The sequence below is a fragment of the Papilio machaon genome, chromosome 12, assembly GCF_912999745.1.
Source record: "Papilio machaon chromosome 12, ilPapMach1.1, whole genome shotgun sequence".
Lineage (NCBI taxonomy): Eukaryota > Metazoa > Arthropoda > Insecta > Lepidoptera > Papilionidae > Papilio > Papilio machaon.
The window spans coordinates 7,625,389-7,642,819 of NC_059997.1; the positions used below are offsets into that span (position 1 = coordinate 7,625,389).

Here is a 17,431-nt window from a genome sequence, read left to right on the forward strand (position 1 = left end):
CCATAGGTCTTAGTTTAAAATTAACTATGTAATGTTTCACTGTTTCTTTAATAGTCCATAACAATGCCTCTCTTTCTCTCGATTCATTTTTTTTAGTAGAATGAAAGAGATGTAATATTAAGTACTTTTTATTTATACAATACACAGACAATTTAAGAATATATTTTGTTTACAATTAATTAAACCTGTGATAAAATTGTTTCGAAATCTTTGTTTTTTATTTACAACAAAAAAATCAATGAATAAAGTAAAATTTCGTAATCGGAGTCTGTCTGTTACCCAGCGAAACGCAGAAATGTAACAACAGATATGCAACAAACAGACATGCCTTATCAATAAAGTATAGACAGCATTTCTTAAACATAAAAATAAATTCACACAAACTACCTATAACTATAAACAAAATGCAATGAAAATATTCAAAAATATATATGAATAACTCGATTAAAGTAAAAATATTTAAGACACAAAACGAGGCGAAAAAAGGGTTATATATTTTGTTCATATAAAAAAAAAATGTGAATTTATTGAAATTATTTATGTGTAAATTATAGTCACTTATGATTTTTTTTTTTTTTACCAAAGAGATCGGGTAGAAAACCTTTTCTTACGGTCTATTCTATAATTGTTTATTCCTTTATTTCTATACATCAACAATGATTATCCGGTACTAGTAGTTTTATACTTAATATATCTATTAAGAGCGTCGGTGGCTCAGGGGTTAAGCACTTGACTTGCAATCTGCAGGTCCTAGATTCGAATCCCGCCATGTACCAATGCGTTTTTCGATTTTTGATTTACATACTCGTATTTACATTTATCCCAAGTTATTAAGGTGAAGGAAAACATCGTGAGGAAATTCAAATGTGTGAAGTCAATCAACCCGCACTGGGTTAGCGTGGTAGACTATGGCCTAGTCGCCCCTAACTTAGGGTAGACTCCTTGGTGGGTACGTGTAGTGGGCTGATGATAATGATCCATAAAAGACTTAGTCATAAAATAAATCAGACGAGTTTAAAGTTAACATTATCTGTATATTAAAATCGTTACGTGCACATTTACAACGCAGGCGCTAGCTAAATTTAGAAAAGCCACCCGAGGCAAGACGTACCTGCGCCGATCGATTGACGCGATCTGCCATATCACAAGGTTACGGTTCTTCCCAGCTCTTAATAGTTGCCAGGCAGAAAGATATCGAGTTAATTTTTTAATTCATAAAAATATAATCTGGTAAAAATGATAGCTTTCATAAGAAATTAATTATCATAAAAAGAAATTATTATTGAAAGGGAAAAGGATTGTGCATGCGCGATCTGTAGGAAACCTAGTATTGACAGATTTCAAACGCCCACATAATTTTGTGATAGAGTGAGATAAATATATCGGAAAGCGCCACGCCATTTTGTCGCCGGCATCTCAACAGCTTGTTGCTTCGGATTCGTATTTCAGAGTTCGGAGCGACGTTCATTCGTTCGCTTTCGGGCTACTCTCCAGCTTATTTTGCTTTGACCGGCTTCGAGTAAACAGTGCTGTTTTTAATTTGTGCGTTTGAGCTGGAAATCATAAAAGTGCACGTTGTTACCTGGATTATAAATCCGCACGTAAGTAAACATGCAATATTTTCATTTCTTTTCAGATCCAGCTTTCATTCTATCGCTGCATAGTAGGTATAAGTTTAACTGTCTGTTTCGTGTTGTTGATGCACTGTCTTTTTTTAATTAGTTTAAATTTAATGTATCAGAAAATTTTAAACGAATTCCTGGTTCTCCAGTTCGCACTTCTAACGCCATTTTTCTTGATAAGTTAAATTGTTATAAAAAACTATATAATTTATAAGGTAAACATAAATTTGTAAACTAAAAATGAATTTTCAAAAGTAGTTATAATTTTACAAAAAAATCAAGCAATTTCTTTTTTTTTTTTATTAAAAGAGCATTATTTTAGAGTATATATTCCGGCACACTGAGATACCCATGACAAAGTTTTGTCACAATCTGATTGGTTTATAAATTCAAAGAGGACAAAAATTAAGATAAACTACTTAATTATTATTTATTATATGATTTATTTCCAGGGAAAAAATGGCGTCCGAAAATAAAGCTGTTCCATTTACGATACAAATTGAAAGCAAAAACGAACCACCGTCACCGTACGGCATGGTCGGCCCATCTTATAAACCTTTGGATGATCCAGATTTAAAAAAGGTCCAAAAACCTGATGCTGGTCAGCAACCTACAGCAAAGAATACGGTAAAATACTTTCCAATAACCCGAAACCTTTGTAACAGTAAATGACGTCATAGTGTTGGTATTGTAAGAATCAAACTTTATCTGCGAGTGCAATCTGCGCATGTGTGCCCATTTATACAGTATGCCTCGCCCTCGCATCTCTACGTCCCGGTAATATTACTGTATTACCATGGTGTACAAGAGGGGGGCAAAGAGGGGTAGCTGCTCTTCCCCTTGAGAATCGAAAAAAAAAAACAGACAAAATAAAACTAAAAATTCCTATAAACCCACATATTAACTCAATAATTACTTGTCAGTTTTTTTTCCATTTCGTAGCTAATAAGCATTACATTTGGAATACATGAAGAATTTTTTCCTACCTTCCTCCTAGATCCAACCTAGATCATCTGCTGGCGACGCCCTTGTGTATTACTGTACCTTATTTTTCTTCTTCTTATTCTCTTGAAATGAAAAAATAGACACACGTCATTTTTCAAACATGGCGGCACTTACGATGTTTAACTTTTTTTTGTTATTTTTTTTAAATTGTGAGATAAAGTGTAAAGATGTTTTAAAATAATGATTTTAGAAACATTTTCTCATTTACAAGTTTCAACGTAAATTGTAGTTTTAATTGGAATCAGGTATAAAGTTTGAATGGCAGTGTACTGAAACGATTTTTATCAACTTCACTTCCTGACATGTATTAAATTTTCAGTATTTTCGTAATTACAAGATGACGTGATTTTATCGACGTATCATGTTACTGTCCACGTGTTGTTACGCACTTAATATTTATACAAAAGAGAGTAAATTTTTGTTTAGCAAAAAATTTCATTAACATAGATTTCCATTGCAGAAACACAAGTTAAAAACATGACAAAAGGTTTGATTTAAGGATTCGACGCTAAATGAAATTTAGATTTTGTAACTCGTAATAATCTTAGCGATCCGCCCGTAAAATACGTGGGCGGATTTGATCGATTGTCATTATTAGAGATTAATCCTGTATTTGAACTTGGAGACAATCTTACTACCTAATCTTGCTAATATTATAAATGCGAATGTTTAGATTTGGTTGGATCTATGTGTAAAGGAATCTCCGGAACGACTCAATGGATCGTTATGAAATTTGGCATAGATGTAGATCATAGTCTAGAAGAACACATAGGCTACTTATTATGTTTTTTTTAACTCTGCGCTGACGGAGTCCCGGGCGGCAGCTAATTGCAAATACAAAATTAAATAGCTTTAAGAGCGCGACAACACTCTTAGGAAATTAGAAGTCGGGGTTTTTTGTTTTTATAAATCAACTATTATTTATTAATTACTCACTAATAATATCATCATCATCATCATCAGCTCACTATATGTCCCCACCGAGGGGCTCGGAGCCTTCCCCAAGTTAGGGATGACTAGGCCATAGTCAACCACGCTGGCCCAATGCGGGTTGGTGTACTAACTAATAATATAAACAAACTTAAATATTATCTTGTACAAAATCAGAGACTTGCTTCATTTACCGTTCGGAACCGGTCGTTCTAAATAATTTTGTTACTTTTTCCTCAATCCCAATATGTGGGGAACTACGTCTAATGTATTGGTTTTTATGGTGTAAGAGAAACGTTTATAAATTATTGGGTTAATATTAACAAGGTATTTGTTTGAAATATTCAGTAATCATCACATATAAAGTGTGACCTCACGATGTTAAAAAACATCGAATAAAAATAGTATATGTAATTCAGAAAATGCAAAACACATTGATACATGGCAACGATCGAACCTAGGACACGCTACATCAGTACTTAAACCACTGCGCCACTGACGCTTTCAAATTATTTAATATTTCTGGCATATTATATCTTGTTTTGATACAAACACTGAAACACAGACATACTAAAATAAATCAAAAATCAAACCTGGATAAGCAAGAGTCACTTTCTGGTCCCAAAGTTCTGGACTCTTTATAAGTGAAAAACTCAGATAGGAGAAAAACCTCTATAAGCAAAAAAACGCGACCCTAACCAGGTTTCACTGTAACCGACTGAAAAGAACCATATTTTACACGCGTACGAATGTAAAGCAAGTGTGAAGCGGGAACTCATTAGATACTCTCGTCGAAAGCTTCCGGGCCCCAACGACCAATGAAAACTGTTCTCGCATGCGAGCGACATGACATGCGTGAATAGGAAAACTCTCCCACCACGCATGCGGGCGCTAACGACTAATGAAACTAGGCCCTAAATATGTTTTATATTAGTCGGATTTATTGATATTTTTAATCTGATATAGTAATGCAAATTTAGCTACCCTTATTTTACGATATCGCTTCTCATGTCAAGTAGCGTAATGGTTACGTCTCTCTACTTATCTAGTCTTAAACGAACTAAACCGACTCGTATTTGCAAAGAATGTCTTAGAGCTATTTTCTGTACTCTATTTCATAAACTTTTTTTTTTATCTGTAATAGAGCACCGTCATATCATTGCCTGAGATTATCGAGAATGTAGGCGACCAAGATACTCTGGTCGCTGGCATGATCTTCACCACAAAAACTATACGACAAGCCTTCATTAAAAAGGTAAAAAAAACGTAAAAATTATATATTTAATTGGTTATAAAAAAAATCGTTTATTGCAACTGATTGTTGCCGGTATACAACGTCGTTGTAACCGGTGTTGACTTCCTTGCAGGTGTTTTGTATCGTTTTTATGCAGTTATTTATAACTGCGCTCGTCACATTCGGGTTGCTACAATGCCATCAGTACTTACGGTTTGCTGAGAAAAATGTTTTGCTTGTTTTGTGAGTATATATATTTTTTTATTTTGACAATTTTATATACCGAAACTTACTAACACCTAGAACATTTGTTGCAATTGCTAACAAACTTTAGGAAGACGCCTCAAGTGGAAGCAATTTCGCGTTTTGTCTGATGAGTGTGAGACTGGAGGTTTAATTTTAGTCCTCTTTTCCTTCTCACCCTTTTCTTATAAGGTTGTGAAGGAAAAATGGATTTGACGGAGGAGTGGACGCATAGAAAGGGTAAATATTCTCTTTCTGTACGTTCCCTGCTCCGTCTATTAAAGTTAGACAACGCAACTGCAATTCCGGTTTTAAATATATGAGCAACGGTTGCTTCGTTATTTCGAAAAATTTAGGTGGCCGCTTGCTCGTTTGCCATCTTAGAATTTATGACATAAACACTAATTGAAATTGACAAAAGGGCGCTACTGAGCTAGCGAGAAGGGCGCTTTTGTCATTTCATTTGACTTATTTACATCGTGTAATATTAATTTGTTGTACTGTGTTAATGTCGACGCCCCCATCGAATAATCCTGTAATGCACTCTTACCGGGTTCTTGCTTTTCCGTCAAATTCGGCATCTAAAGGTCATATTACACATTGTGATTTTTTTTATATTTTTCTTAATGTTAATTACGGAGATTATAAGTCATTATTGAAACAGATTTTTTTTTAATTTCCGATATTATCATTTTTCCTTCATAGCTCAGAATACGCCCTACATGAATGAAAATTAAATACAATGAAGCTATAAAAATTAGCTTTCTTTTGGTATCTAAAAAATTCTTGTACAATAATTATTGATGAAGTTATTAAAGAAATACGGTTTTTTGATTCTCCTGAAAAATTTGATTTTTCCTATTACGGGGTTATTCGGTGGGGGTGTCGATGTCACGTCATGACATGTTTCCTTGTACAGAGGCGGATCTATTTGCTGTTACTTCACCACATTTCTCGCGATGCTGATCTTCACAAGCGCGAGGCGTAATGTGCCATACAACTACATTTTCCTTATGCTCTTCACTTTATCCTTGACTATGATACTCCCTTTGATCTTGGAACAAATACCTGCAGAACAGGTCAGTAACTTTTATTTATAAACACTTTGATATTGATATGTAAAGAGTTACGTTTTTTTTTGAGTCAGATATTTGGAACGAAGTTCCTTATCGCGCGTTGTGAAAGGGGGCTAGACGGAAAAAATTCTTACGAAAAGTTGTCACGACACTTTTTGCTATAAACGAATAAGCGCTACTTCACCATGGCAACGACGTGACAATATATAACGAAAATTCATAGAAATAAAATGTACTTCTTGTGAAGACTTAAGTTTTTTATTCATAGAATAAACATTGGTTCCTTCACTAATTAATTGAAAGGAACTTCGTTCCATCCGGGTGTCCCTTGACACCTCTCAAGTTTTTTTTTTTCTATTGCTAATTTACAACGATTTTGATGTTTTTTATTCCAAACTTAGTGCTCGTCGTGCTATTTTTTTTTTAAATCATGATCTGCCATGTTTTTTTTTACAGATCATGTTTGCTGTGGGTTTGACATTTGCTGTAGTTTTCGCTCTAACACTATTCGCGTTCCAAACTAAGATAGACTTTACCTTCCTCACGAGCTACTGCTTGTGTCTGGTGCTGCCTCTACTACTACTCGGTATGTAATCAGAAACATGTTTTACCTTGACTTTACACTGCTGAAATATTCACATAAAACATGTTTGATACTTGTACTTATCAATCACTATCGTACTTAGATGAAGACTCCGGTAACTAAAAAAAAACAGTTTATTTCAGAAATGAAGAAAAACGGATTTCTAATTATTTATGAAAGATTTAAAAATTTTTTTGTGGAGCGTGTTAGATTAACTGATTTCTTTATTAACTACTAGCTATCGCTTGCGACTCTGTCTACGCGAAATTAAAAAAAACATAGTAAGTAGCCTATGTATTCCTCCAGACTATGTTCTACATCTATGCCAAATTTCATCGAGATTCGTTGAGCCGTGCTGAAGATACTTTCAAACATCCATCCATCCATTTAGAATTTGAAAAGGTTATTAATTCCAAATCAGATTTTTTTCGAATTAAAAGAGTTTTCATCTAGGGGTGCGATATCTGCGAAGAAATCAAGTAAATCTGCACTGTGGCACCCCTAACTTGAGATATATTCGAGTTAAGATTGAAACATACATATCTACGGCTCACGCCCTAGAATTTTTCCTAAATGAATTCAAAAATAATTTAATTTTGTAAAGTGCAAACAATTATCTCAAAAAATCGAGTTACGACATTATCCATCGGAACCATAGATGATATTATTAATATATTTTCAGGTATTACTGTACTTACGACGAATTGCGAGGCATTGAATTTGTTATACACAACTATTGGAGTTATAATTATATCTATTTATATTGTCTCTGATGTACAAATGATAATTGGCGGAGAACATCGATACGGTTTCTCTCCTGAGGAATACGTGTTCGCAGCTTTAGTATTATACGTTGACATTATGTATCTATTCCTGAAACTATTGCGTTACTCTCGTTAAAATCTTAACTTTATAGTTAACAGCTTTTTTCCACTGTCGACTGAACAATAATTTCCACTAGCGTTTTTAAACTGTTCAAACGGCTTAGTGGAGAATTGCCGCATTTTTCATATTTCTTATATAATTTGAATTTGGAAAAAAAAATCAATATTAAAAAGACTTATAACATTAAATAAGAGATTAACATTATTGTGTTACAAACTCATTTATTATTTAATATTTTATTATAAATTATGTAATTATATCAAGATGCTCAAGTTCCTTATTAAAAAAATTAAACAAATTCATTGAAATCTTCAATGGATGAAGTGTGACCCTATACTGAATTATATACATTCAACTTGTTTAAGAAAATGTAATATATAATAAGGGAGGAGAATCGGGGATTTTGGGATTTACTCTAACGTGTCAGTTAAATTTAAGGTGGAAACATTGCACCTAATCAAGTACTCCCACCATATCTATATGGAGCCGGTCAGAATACTACGTAAACAATATCAGGAGTTATTAATAATCATTCGCTTCAGATTAAGTCAGAATGTTTTCATTATATTTCGAAGAGTCTATATTAAAAAAGCTTTTACCCGCGACTCCGTCCGCGCGGAATAAAAAATAGAAAACGGGGTAAAAATTATCCTATGTCCGTTTCCTGGTCCTAAGCTAGCTCCCCATCAATTTTCAGCTAAATCAGTTCGACCGATCTTGAGTTATAAATAGTGTAACTAACACCACTTTCTTTTATATACATGTAGATAAGATTTTATCGCTCTCGACAGTGTCTGTTGATTTTTTTCTTACAACTTTATGATTCTCTCATTACTAGTACATACAAATTATCAGATAATTAAATTGTTAACTTTTCTGCTTGTAAACTCACTCTGTCTTAAGCTGACGCGCTAGAGCATTTTTTTTTACTTAGTGTTCTAATCGTCTTACCTACACTCACATCCCTATATAGAGAGTTTTATGTGTGGCATATCTGACCAAACCCGGGTGCAAATTTCTTTAAGTTTAACTGCCCGAATTAATCCCAAAAACCCCGCTTCGCCTCACCTACTAATACATACTTTTTGAACATATATTGTATGTGCCAATATTGCATTTCCGACGAATATCGTCTTAGTTAAATAATTTATATTACAGTGGGTTTCTAAGACCAAAATCTCTGTATAAAACATATCATCCTTGTCATTAACTTTGAAAAAACAGAGATAATATGTTTTAAACTCATATTTTTATCTCAGAAACCCACCGTTAACGTGAAGTTTTAATATTCTATGTGTTATTCATATCCGTCTATATTAACAAGGTAGTATATAGATATATGTGTACATTTATGATGCATGTTCTTTAAATATTTACTCAATTGTAAATTTAATGACGTCTCTCGTTTTAAAAATTATCAGTTTTTTTTAAGAAAAAGTATATGAAGTTATGAATTTAGAATCAAGGGTAAATAACGAAAATAAAACTATATATGATATGACAGGGAACTCTATACTTCATTTAAAAACCATATTTTATTGTAATATGTTTTTTTTTTATATTTATAAGTCATTAAGCTAAGCAGTTATATATTTATCGTCCTAAGGCAAACTTAACTTGTATTTTTGTGTTATACATTGTGAATCTCGTAGTTTTTAAAATCAGTGATTCTCAAAGTGGTTCAATAGAACCCCCTGGGGTTTAATAAAGACCCGGCTGGGATGTACATTGGTAGAAAATAAATCACAAATTGAATAAATGAACTAGAAGTAGGTACACTAATAAAATTTTGAAAGGTGTTGAGGTCCAAAATTTTAGAATCTCTGATATAAATCCTTAATTACGGAACTAACAGCTTATAATTTCCTTTCTTTTCGATTAAGAATGTGATAAAAACATTGGCCTTTATATTTTATATTATGTAATTTTTTTTAGACATTTTTTAACATTTAAGTTTTATAATTTTAACGAAAAGACGTATTAGTATAATATAAACTAGATTAAGAAATGCAACGTGAAACGCGTTTGCCATAATTATAATACTCAATTGAATGTACGTACTTAAATGTATCAAAAAATATATAAATATATTAAATGAATTACAAAATTTGATGTGTTTCAATGTCTATCAGTTTTATTGGCGCGAAGACACTTCAAACCTATTATAATATTGTATTATCTGTGCTGCAAACCAGTTTCTTTTTATTTTTGATAGCAACCAAAAAATTATTACATGCCAGCATTTTTAACCTGTTACATCGGTTACGTTTTTTAACCGTAATGAAATAGGACGAGCTTGGAACTGCAATGTTTTGTCGCGCTAACGGTCTGTGTCATGAAAAAGGTCATTTAACATCGCTATAAGTACATCAAAATAAGCAAACGAAATGGAAGCTAATACTTCAAAGTACATGGAATATTTGTTTTTGTAAAATATAAAATACAAAAGAGTTGGCTAGAGTGCAATTTTGTTAAGAGTTGATCACTTTATAAACATAACTTTGTTTATATAAATATTGTTGGTTTCTTACATTGTTGCATTTAGAATTGACAGCTAATATAGATACTTCGAAATATTATCTATATTCATGATATACAGTTGCTATAGCGAATGGGTAATTAAAATTATCAAACAAAACAATCCACTTTCACTGTGGCACTATATTTAAACAATGCTAAATAACCTTATCAGCCATGTTTACTTATACATAAAGAATATAGCGTAATGATAATAGCAAGTATAAATTATAACCGGTTATTCATAACGTAGCGTTGCTATTTCTGTGTCATGTAAAACTTTCATTGCAAAAAGGTTTAACAGTGGTAGATCCCGCAACAACAATATTTGTTGGGTGCACAAATTGGCCGGGTCGACTAGTGCAATACCACGACCACATAGAAGACAGGCGTCAAGTAGAGCTATTCCGCGTTTCGTCTGATTAGTGTGGTACCGGAGGCCTAATTTTAGCCCTCTTTCCCTTCCCACCCTTTTTTTATTAGGAAAGGATGGGAAGTGGAAGTGGATTTGGCGGAAGAGGGGACGCGTAGGAAGGAGAAATATCCTCTTTCTGTGCGTCCCCTTTTCCGTTGATTAAAGATAGGCAACGCATCTGCATTTGCGGATGTCTTTGGGCAACAGTCGCCTCGCTATTGCGGCGAATCCAGGTGGCCGTTTGCTCGTTTGCCACCTTGTGCTATAAAAAAAAGGTATCGTCAAACAATGATATCTGAGCCAGTGAGAGAGGAGTTGTAATCGCGGTTAGTTCTGTCAGAAAATATGGAAAATGTTCACGGACATAAAAGAAAAAAACGATATGACAGCTAATACGAAATGGATCTTATTACTTTTTGAAGTTGACAGGGGGGCACTAGTGAGCTTTCACTGTAATTTATTAACGTCATCTATCGATTGAGGACAATCCTTGGGCATGTTTTTAGAAAAAACACAAGGCCTAATAAAAAGATATGGAATAATTTATAATATAATTATATATAATGAATTTATTCCCAACAACTATTTTTTTTCTTGTCATTTATCAAACAACGAAAAACGAAAAAATAGCAGTACTAAGTTATTTCGTTTATCGAACATCTTCACATCACTAGACACAAAAATAATATGATATCAATAACCAGACTTTATCTTTTGTTACTTTACACTTCAGTTCAATTAGTTCGCTGCGAGAACTTTACGCATAATGTATTTTTTTATATTTGTCGTGTCGTTTTTATTTTTAATAATATACGCGGTTAAAAAGAAAGATCCGGAACCGATATTCGGTGTATACTCTGTGCCCGGCAAATGGTATTATTTAAAATATATTGTTTTCGCGTGCATTTATTATTTTCGTAAGGTACGTTTTTCGATTGTTTTTATAATTAAAAAATAAGTTCAAGTAAAAATATAAACACTAATTAAAGCAGGACTTGTGATAATACTTCGTATTAAGTGTTCATTTCACTTTGTTTTAAAATAACCGGTTTCTCATAATTCCGAATTTGAATCAGACACTAATGATATCACACTATTTATTCTTATGCATTAAATTTAAAAAAAAAACCTTAGCATAAACGTTTAAATAAATATTTTGTTTGCATTTTAATGACAAACATTAGGCAGTCTTAATAGAAAAATGCAAACTCAAACATACATCAAAACAACGTTGATAATGTCTCATAAATAGCTTTACATTAAAAATTTAAAATTTTCTAGCTATTGTCTTCGATTGTGATACGATAAACAAATATAACTTCTCTTAGGTTATATCTTGAAAAATTATATAGATTGGGACAATACCGCAATTATCCAGTCTTATCGAATTTTATCGATGGCCAAGGTTTCAATTTTTATTATCAAATAAAACAATTTTTGACACCTGTTACTTATGACATGAAGTGTACTTTTATTTACAAATTATTAATATCAGCAGTGTACTCAAATCTATAACTCAAAATTATGTCTTATTTTGATTATTTCAAAACATTATAAGTAAGAATATTTAAAAATTTTATCTTCTAAAAAAATCAAGCAATAAATTACAATTTAAAAATCTTTATATGTATATTAAATTGTATTAAACATTAAACTGTAATTACGATTAAATTAAATTTACAAACACAATGAATTATTAATCTCGTTGACAATTAAATTATCGATTAGTGTTTTATCACGCACACCTGCTACTTGTTGCTACAATAATAGCATATTAGGGATTTTATAAATAAAAAAAAAAACAGTTCATTTATAATCTATAAAGTGGCATTGTGTACCATGTACTTCTATAGAAAAAAACTTACTAATCATTGACAATTTGATCTTCAGTTTTAATTTTTTTTCAAGGTAAAAATTTTATTTAAAAAGTCCATAGCTTTAAAGAAACATGAAAAAAAACTAATTTAAAACTAATTATTTAAGACAAATTGTAATTTTATAAATGTCGTTTTAATGTTAGTTTTAACGTTGAGTGTATTAAACAAGAAATACTAGCTCTATGGTTATTTGTAACTTGTGACACTTCTTAATATTGTTTAGTACGTAAAAAGCCATGCAGCGGGAACAGACGGGAGCGCGGGGCAGGGGGTGAAGGCCCTTGCAGATCCCGCCACCATGGACTGCGCGCAGATGCTCAGCGACCACGCTAAGGTAGACACTACTCGCACTCAAAGTCGCCACGTAGTGTTAATTTAGTATTAGAAATGTAAACTAAGGGTATCTCATAGTGATTCCCGCCAATTTACAGGGTACCTAGTAACGAACATAACTTGCTAAAAATTCTACTTTCAACAATTAATTAAGATTAAAGATACAGATTTAAATAATAAAACCACACAAAACTTAAGATTTCATCTACAAAATTCAATTAAATTTTGCTAATTATTATTTTATTATTAGCGTATTTAGCCAAAATAATATTCTGAGTTTCCGTACAGGCATTTGATGCGATATTTTTTATATCGGCAACCCGGGACGAGAATGACAAAGGCATCTATGTAATATCGGGCTGCGAACGACGTTCTATGGGCATGTGCAATGGACTCTTTTATATCGGGGTAAGTAACTATAGGTTTATTTGTACAAAGTGAGACAAAGTAAACACAGCTGATTGTAGTTCTACGAATCGAACAACCATCGTTAAAATCGCGCAAAAAACATTACCAGGGTAAATGGTCGTGCATCGTAATAGTAGTACATTACCATGGACCACCATTTACCTTCCTCAGTCATCATCAACCTGCCCTTATCCCTATGGAGGGTCGGCACAGTATGTACTCCTCCATACATCTCTATCAGCCGTCATATCTGAATTAACCCACTTCTTACGCATATCCTCTTTCACACACTCTATCCATACTTTCTTTGGTCTTCCTCTACCATTATAGCCATCCACATTCATTCAAACCATTTACCTTCCTCAGTCAAACGGGTAAAAAGAGGCGTAAAAGCTAAACCTCTAAAAAGACCATAGAAAAAACACACATTTATCGATTCTTGACTTTAAGGGCTGCTGTCCACGGACAATTTTAAAAAGTCAACATGCTGGTAACGTATTTAGGGGCGACAGCAAACTGCGATTCGTGTATGGCGAACGGCAGCTACTGTCGACCGGTTGAAACTGTCCGTGTCTGGTGGTCCTTTTAGTTGTTACTCATCATCATCAGCTACGTCCCCACCGAGGGGCTCGGAGCCTACCCCAAGTTAGGGATGACTAGGCCATAGTCAACCACGCTGGCCAAGTGCGGGTTGATGGACTTCACACATATCATTGAATTTCTTCTCAGATATGTTGCAGGTTGCATCACGATGTTTTCCTTCACCGTAAGAACGTCGGATAAATGTACATATGTAAATCGAAAATCGAAAAACACATTGGTACATAGCGGGATTCGAACCCAGGACCTGCAGATTGCAAGTCAAGTGCTTAACCCCTGAGCCACCGACGCTCTAGTTGTTATACTATAGTTGTTACTACGAGGTGATATTATGTCAAAGTTTATTTGCATCTTCTAGTTACCGGGTAAAGGTCTTCTATGCAGCAAGAAGATACCGGACACGGTACTGTTCGGAGCACCAATCGGGGAGTTCTCCGCTGAAGGTATCAAAATGGAGCCTCTGGAGCCAATGAAGAAATGGGCCCTCTCGTACAAGGGAAAGATGTGGTGAGTTGGTAATATTTGACAATTAGGACAGATAGGTAACTTCGGTTTTTTTATGGAATAGCAATAGTTAATGTTTTTTCTATTGGCAAAATATACTACTGGATGACAGATAAGGCTCCATCTAAAAGATCTTTACAAAGATCAGCTCTTGAGCTGGATGATGATGATGATTCTGGCAACTTTGTCCACTACAAAGCTTAGTTAAGTTATTAATTATTGTTTCTTAATTAACCATAACCAAGGTATCAGAATGAGCCTACTAAATTAGTGGACGTGGAGTTCACCGGTGAGTGGTCAGCCACCAGCAAGTATTTCGATTTCGACACAGACTTGCATCCGCCCGCCATCATCAGGTCCATTGCGAGGGAGAAATGGAGTCGACGGTACTTTGAAGGACTAAAGACGTAAGTAAATAACTCTACAGCACTTTGAATTTATCCATCGTCATACGCAGTGAAGTAACGACGCACTTTGTTGTATCAATCGTGCATTTAGAATTGATAGCATCAACAAAATTGGTCCTTAGTTCTATCCAAGTTGAATTTAGGACTATCTAAAATCGAAACGAACGATGTACTAACATATTTGTAATATTACTCAGTAACTGTTTTAGCATTACCTTGGACATTTAGCCTACTTGGGCAATGCCGGTTTTAGCATTACCTTGGACATTTAGCCTACTTGGGCAATGCCGGTTTTAGCATTACCTTGGACATTTAGCCTACTTGGGCAATGCCGGTTTTAGCATTACCTTGGACATTTAGCCTACTTGGGCAATGCCGGTTTTAGCATTACCTTGGACATTTAGCCTACTTGGGCAATGCCGGTTTTAGCATTACCTTGGACATTTAGCCTACTTGGGCAATGCCGGTTTTAGCATTACCTTGGACATTTAGCCTACTTGGGCAATGCCGGTTTTAGCATTACCTTGGACATTTAGCCTACTTGGGCAATGCCGGTTTTAGCATTACCTTGGACATTTAGCCTACTTGGGCAATGCCGGTTTTAGCATTACCTTGGACGAGATTCCTAGGACAGCCTATATTTCAAAGATCTGTTGCACCTCTTTCTGTCTATTGCCTTGGGCGTTCGCTCTACCATGCCCCAGTCTAACACCAGTTCTGCATTTGGGAGTCATTAAAGTTACGCAGTCCCTTGGATTTGAAGCAGCCATGCTAAATGTTGCAGTGTCTTTCTTATTGTAGAGCTCACCAGTCTCACTACGAGCAGTTCGGAGTACTTAAGTGCAAATTCAAGATCGAGCAGGAATCCTTCGAGTACACGCTGCCCTCCTTCAGGGATCACAGCTTTGGTTAGAGTTTACTTTACCTCACCTATCATCAGTTCACACCAATACTAATGTCATTTTCTATATGATCACTAATATTTAAAAAATACTAGCTGTTTCCGGCGACTTTATTTGCGTGAAATAAAAGAAATAACGTGGTAGTAGCCGTTTCAATTCCATATAAATCCGTTCAGCTGTTCTGGATTTACGTGGGAACACATATTCATCCAAACTTTCTTATAAATAGGTCACAAGCGGGACTGGAGTCTGATGCACCGATACGCGTTCCATCACATGTTCCTGACAGACGGCACCAGCATCAGTGTCGGCGTCATCTGCCAACCTCTCACTGCATCCACGTCTGTATACATTTACTATGTCTTTAGATAAAACACATTTATACTCACTTATAAAGGGTGTTCAATTTGTAGAAAACTTTTATCCAAAAAGTTTCTACAACTTTTGGGTATAATTGATAATTTTGTGGTATGTACATGCATCTTTCTTATCTATCTTCTTAGAGCGTCGTTGGTTCAGGGGTTAAGTACTTGACTTGCAATCTGCAGGTCCTGGGTTCGAATCCCGACATGTACCAATGTGTTTTTCGATTTTACATTTACAATATGTACATTTATCCGATGTTCTTACGATGAAGGAAATATCGTGATGTTGCACATATCTGAGAAGAAATTCAATGATATGTGTGAAGTCAACCCGCACTGGGTCAGTGTTGACTATGGCCTAGTCACCCCTAACTTAGAGTAGGCTCTGAGCCCCTCAGTGGAGATGTGAGCTGATGATGATGATAACGTGCATCTTTATCACAAACTGCATTTCGCCAACAAAAACTATATAAAAACTTATTACACTCTACGCCTTAAAAAATTTTTGTACAATTTCACAGTTGCCTCTTAAATTTTTCTCCTTAACACATTTCATGCCACAATTTTTTCGTGTTAACTGAATTTGTTATGTCTTGTCTCCAGTATGGAGGCTGGTGTGGTGTCATTGCCCAATGGTGAACTACACCCGGTGCAGTGGGTTGACCTGCAGCTGTACCAGCACGGGGAGGGTGGCATTGCGCCTAAAGACTACGCTTTCAGATTCCAAGCCGGTCACAAAGTATATACTGCACAGGTAATTATCCATTTAACTTAACTTAATTGCTTATTTAATTTTCAGGAATTTAAAGATGTGTAAAGTCAAATAACTTGTACTTTTCCAACATGGTTGATTATGGTCTTTTTTAGCGTAGGTAAATGTCTATTCATATCCGACTCTATGGAGTTTATTATGAGCTAGTTACCAATTTATGGTATGCTCAAGATGGCAATCATTTGGTATACCTGTGCCGGTGCCAGAGGACTAATTTTAGTGTTCTTCCCCTTCTCATCCTTTTCTTATAACTCAAGAATGGAAAGGGGAAATGATTAGACGGATCAAGTGACGCTTAGGATGAGGAAACAATCTCCTATGCGTCCCCTCCTCCGTCGATTAATGGTAGGGTAAGGGGTCGCTTTGCTGCCACCTTATAATATATAAAAATACCACAGGTGGTAGTGGAATACGAGTCTATTCACTACGTATCTAGTGAGTGGGAGGCGCGCATGGTGGAGCGCTTCTGTAGGTTCTCTGTGAACGGTGTGGCGGGACGAGGGGTCTCTGAGTTCCACTACAGACATACAGACGGACGACCTGATAGTGTCGCCAACAACGACCCCGAGTGGTACAGGAAAATGTGCCATAAAGTGTAAAATGATAAAGTTCATTTTTATATTGTATTCATTTAAGACTTATATTCAATATAGTTTATTTACCTTTTAACCATTAAAGAGAAATTTGCAATTACAGTTTCTAGACTAACAGAGTTATTGTTAACCCCCCCCCCCTTCCCAAAGCATGGTAAAA

The 17,431-nt window shown here is 34.8% G+C and overlaps 2 protein-coding genes across 2 annotated transcripts; both read left to right on the forward strand.

Moving 5' to 3' along the window:
- The first annotated feature begins 2,081 nt into the window (after positions 1 to 2,081).
- LOC123721528 (protein lifeguard 2-like) lies at positions 2,082 to 6,704 on the forward strand. Its single transcript, XM_045680360.1, has 5 exons — positions 2,082 to 2,249; positions 4,702 to 4,812; positions 4,925 to 5,034; positions 5,954 to 6,113; positions 6,567 to 6,704. Exons 1-5 carry the CDS (start codon positions 2,082 to 2,084, stop codon positions 6,702 to 6,704), a joined length of 687 nt encoding a protein of 228 aa, XP_045536316.1.
- Positions 6,705 to 11,252: 4,548 nt separating this feature from the next.
- LOC106716094 lies at positions 11,253 to 17,323 on the forward strand. The gene is made up of 9 exons (XM_014509530.2): positions 11,253 to 11,432; positions 12,611 to 12,721; positions 13,009 to 13,128; positions 14,087 to 14,235; positions 14,478 to 14,639; positions 15,441 to 15,547; positions 15,771 to 15,882; positions 16,510 to 16,660; positions 17,077 to 17,323. The coding sequence occupies exons 1-9, from the start codon at positions 11,277 to 11,279 to the stop codon at positions 17,275 to 17,277; spliced, it is 1,269 nt and encodes a 422-aa protein (XP_014365016.2). The 5' UTR covers positions 11,253 to 11,276; the 3' UTR covers positions 17,278 to 17,323.
- Positions 17,324 to 17,431: the final 108 nt, after the last annotated feature.

What these genes read in the sequence shown, in the direction of transcription:
- LOC123721528 (XM_045680360.1), top strand. Translation starts at nt 2,082, where the DNA reads ATGGCGTCCGAAAATAAAGCTGTTCCATTTACGATACAAATTGAAAGC. An exon ending in GACAAGCCTTCATTAAAAAG is followed by an intron (nt 4,813 to 4,924) that starts GTAAAAAAAACG and finishes ACTTCCTTGCAG; the next exon opens with GTGTTTTGTATCGTTTTTAT. An exon ending in AAAAATGTTTTGCTTGTTTT is followed by an intron (nt 5,035 to 5,953) that starts GTGAGTATATAT and finishes TTCCTTGTACAG; the next exon opens with AGGCGGATCTATTTGCTGTT.
- LOC106716094 (XM_014509530.2), top strand. Translation starts at nt 11,277, where the DNA reads ATGTATTTTTTTATATTTGTCGTGTCGTTTTTATTTTTAATAATATAC. An exon ending in CTTCAGGGATCACAGCTTTG is followed by an intron (nt 15,548 to 15,770) that starts GTTAGAGTTTAC and finishes TCTTATAAATAG; the next exon opens with GTCACAAGCGGGACTGGAGT. An exon ending in CAACCTCTCACTGCATCCAC is followed by an intron (nt 15,883 to 16,509) that starts GTCTGTATACAT and finishes TCTTGTCTCCAG; the next exon opens with TATGGAGGCTGGTGTGGTGT.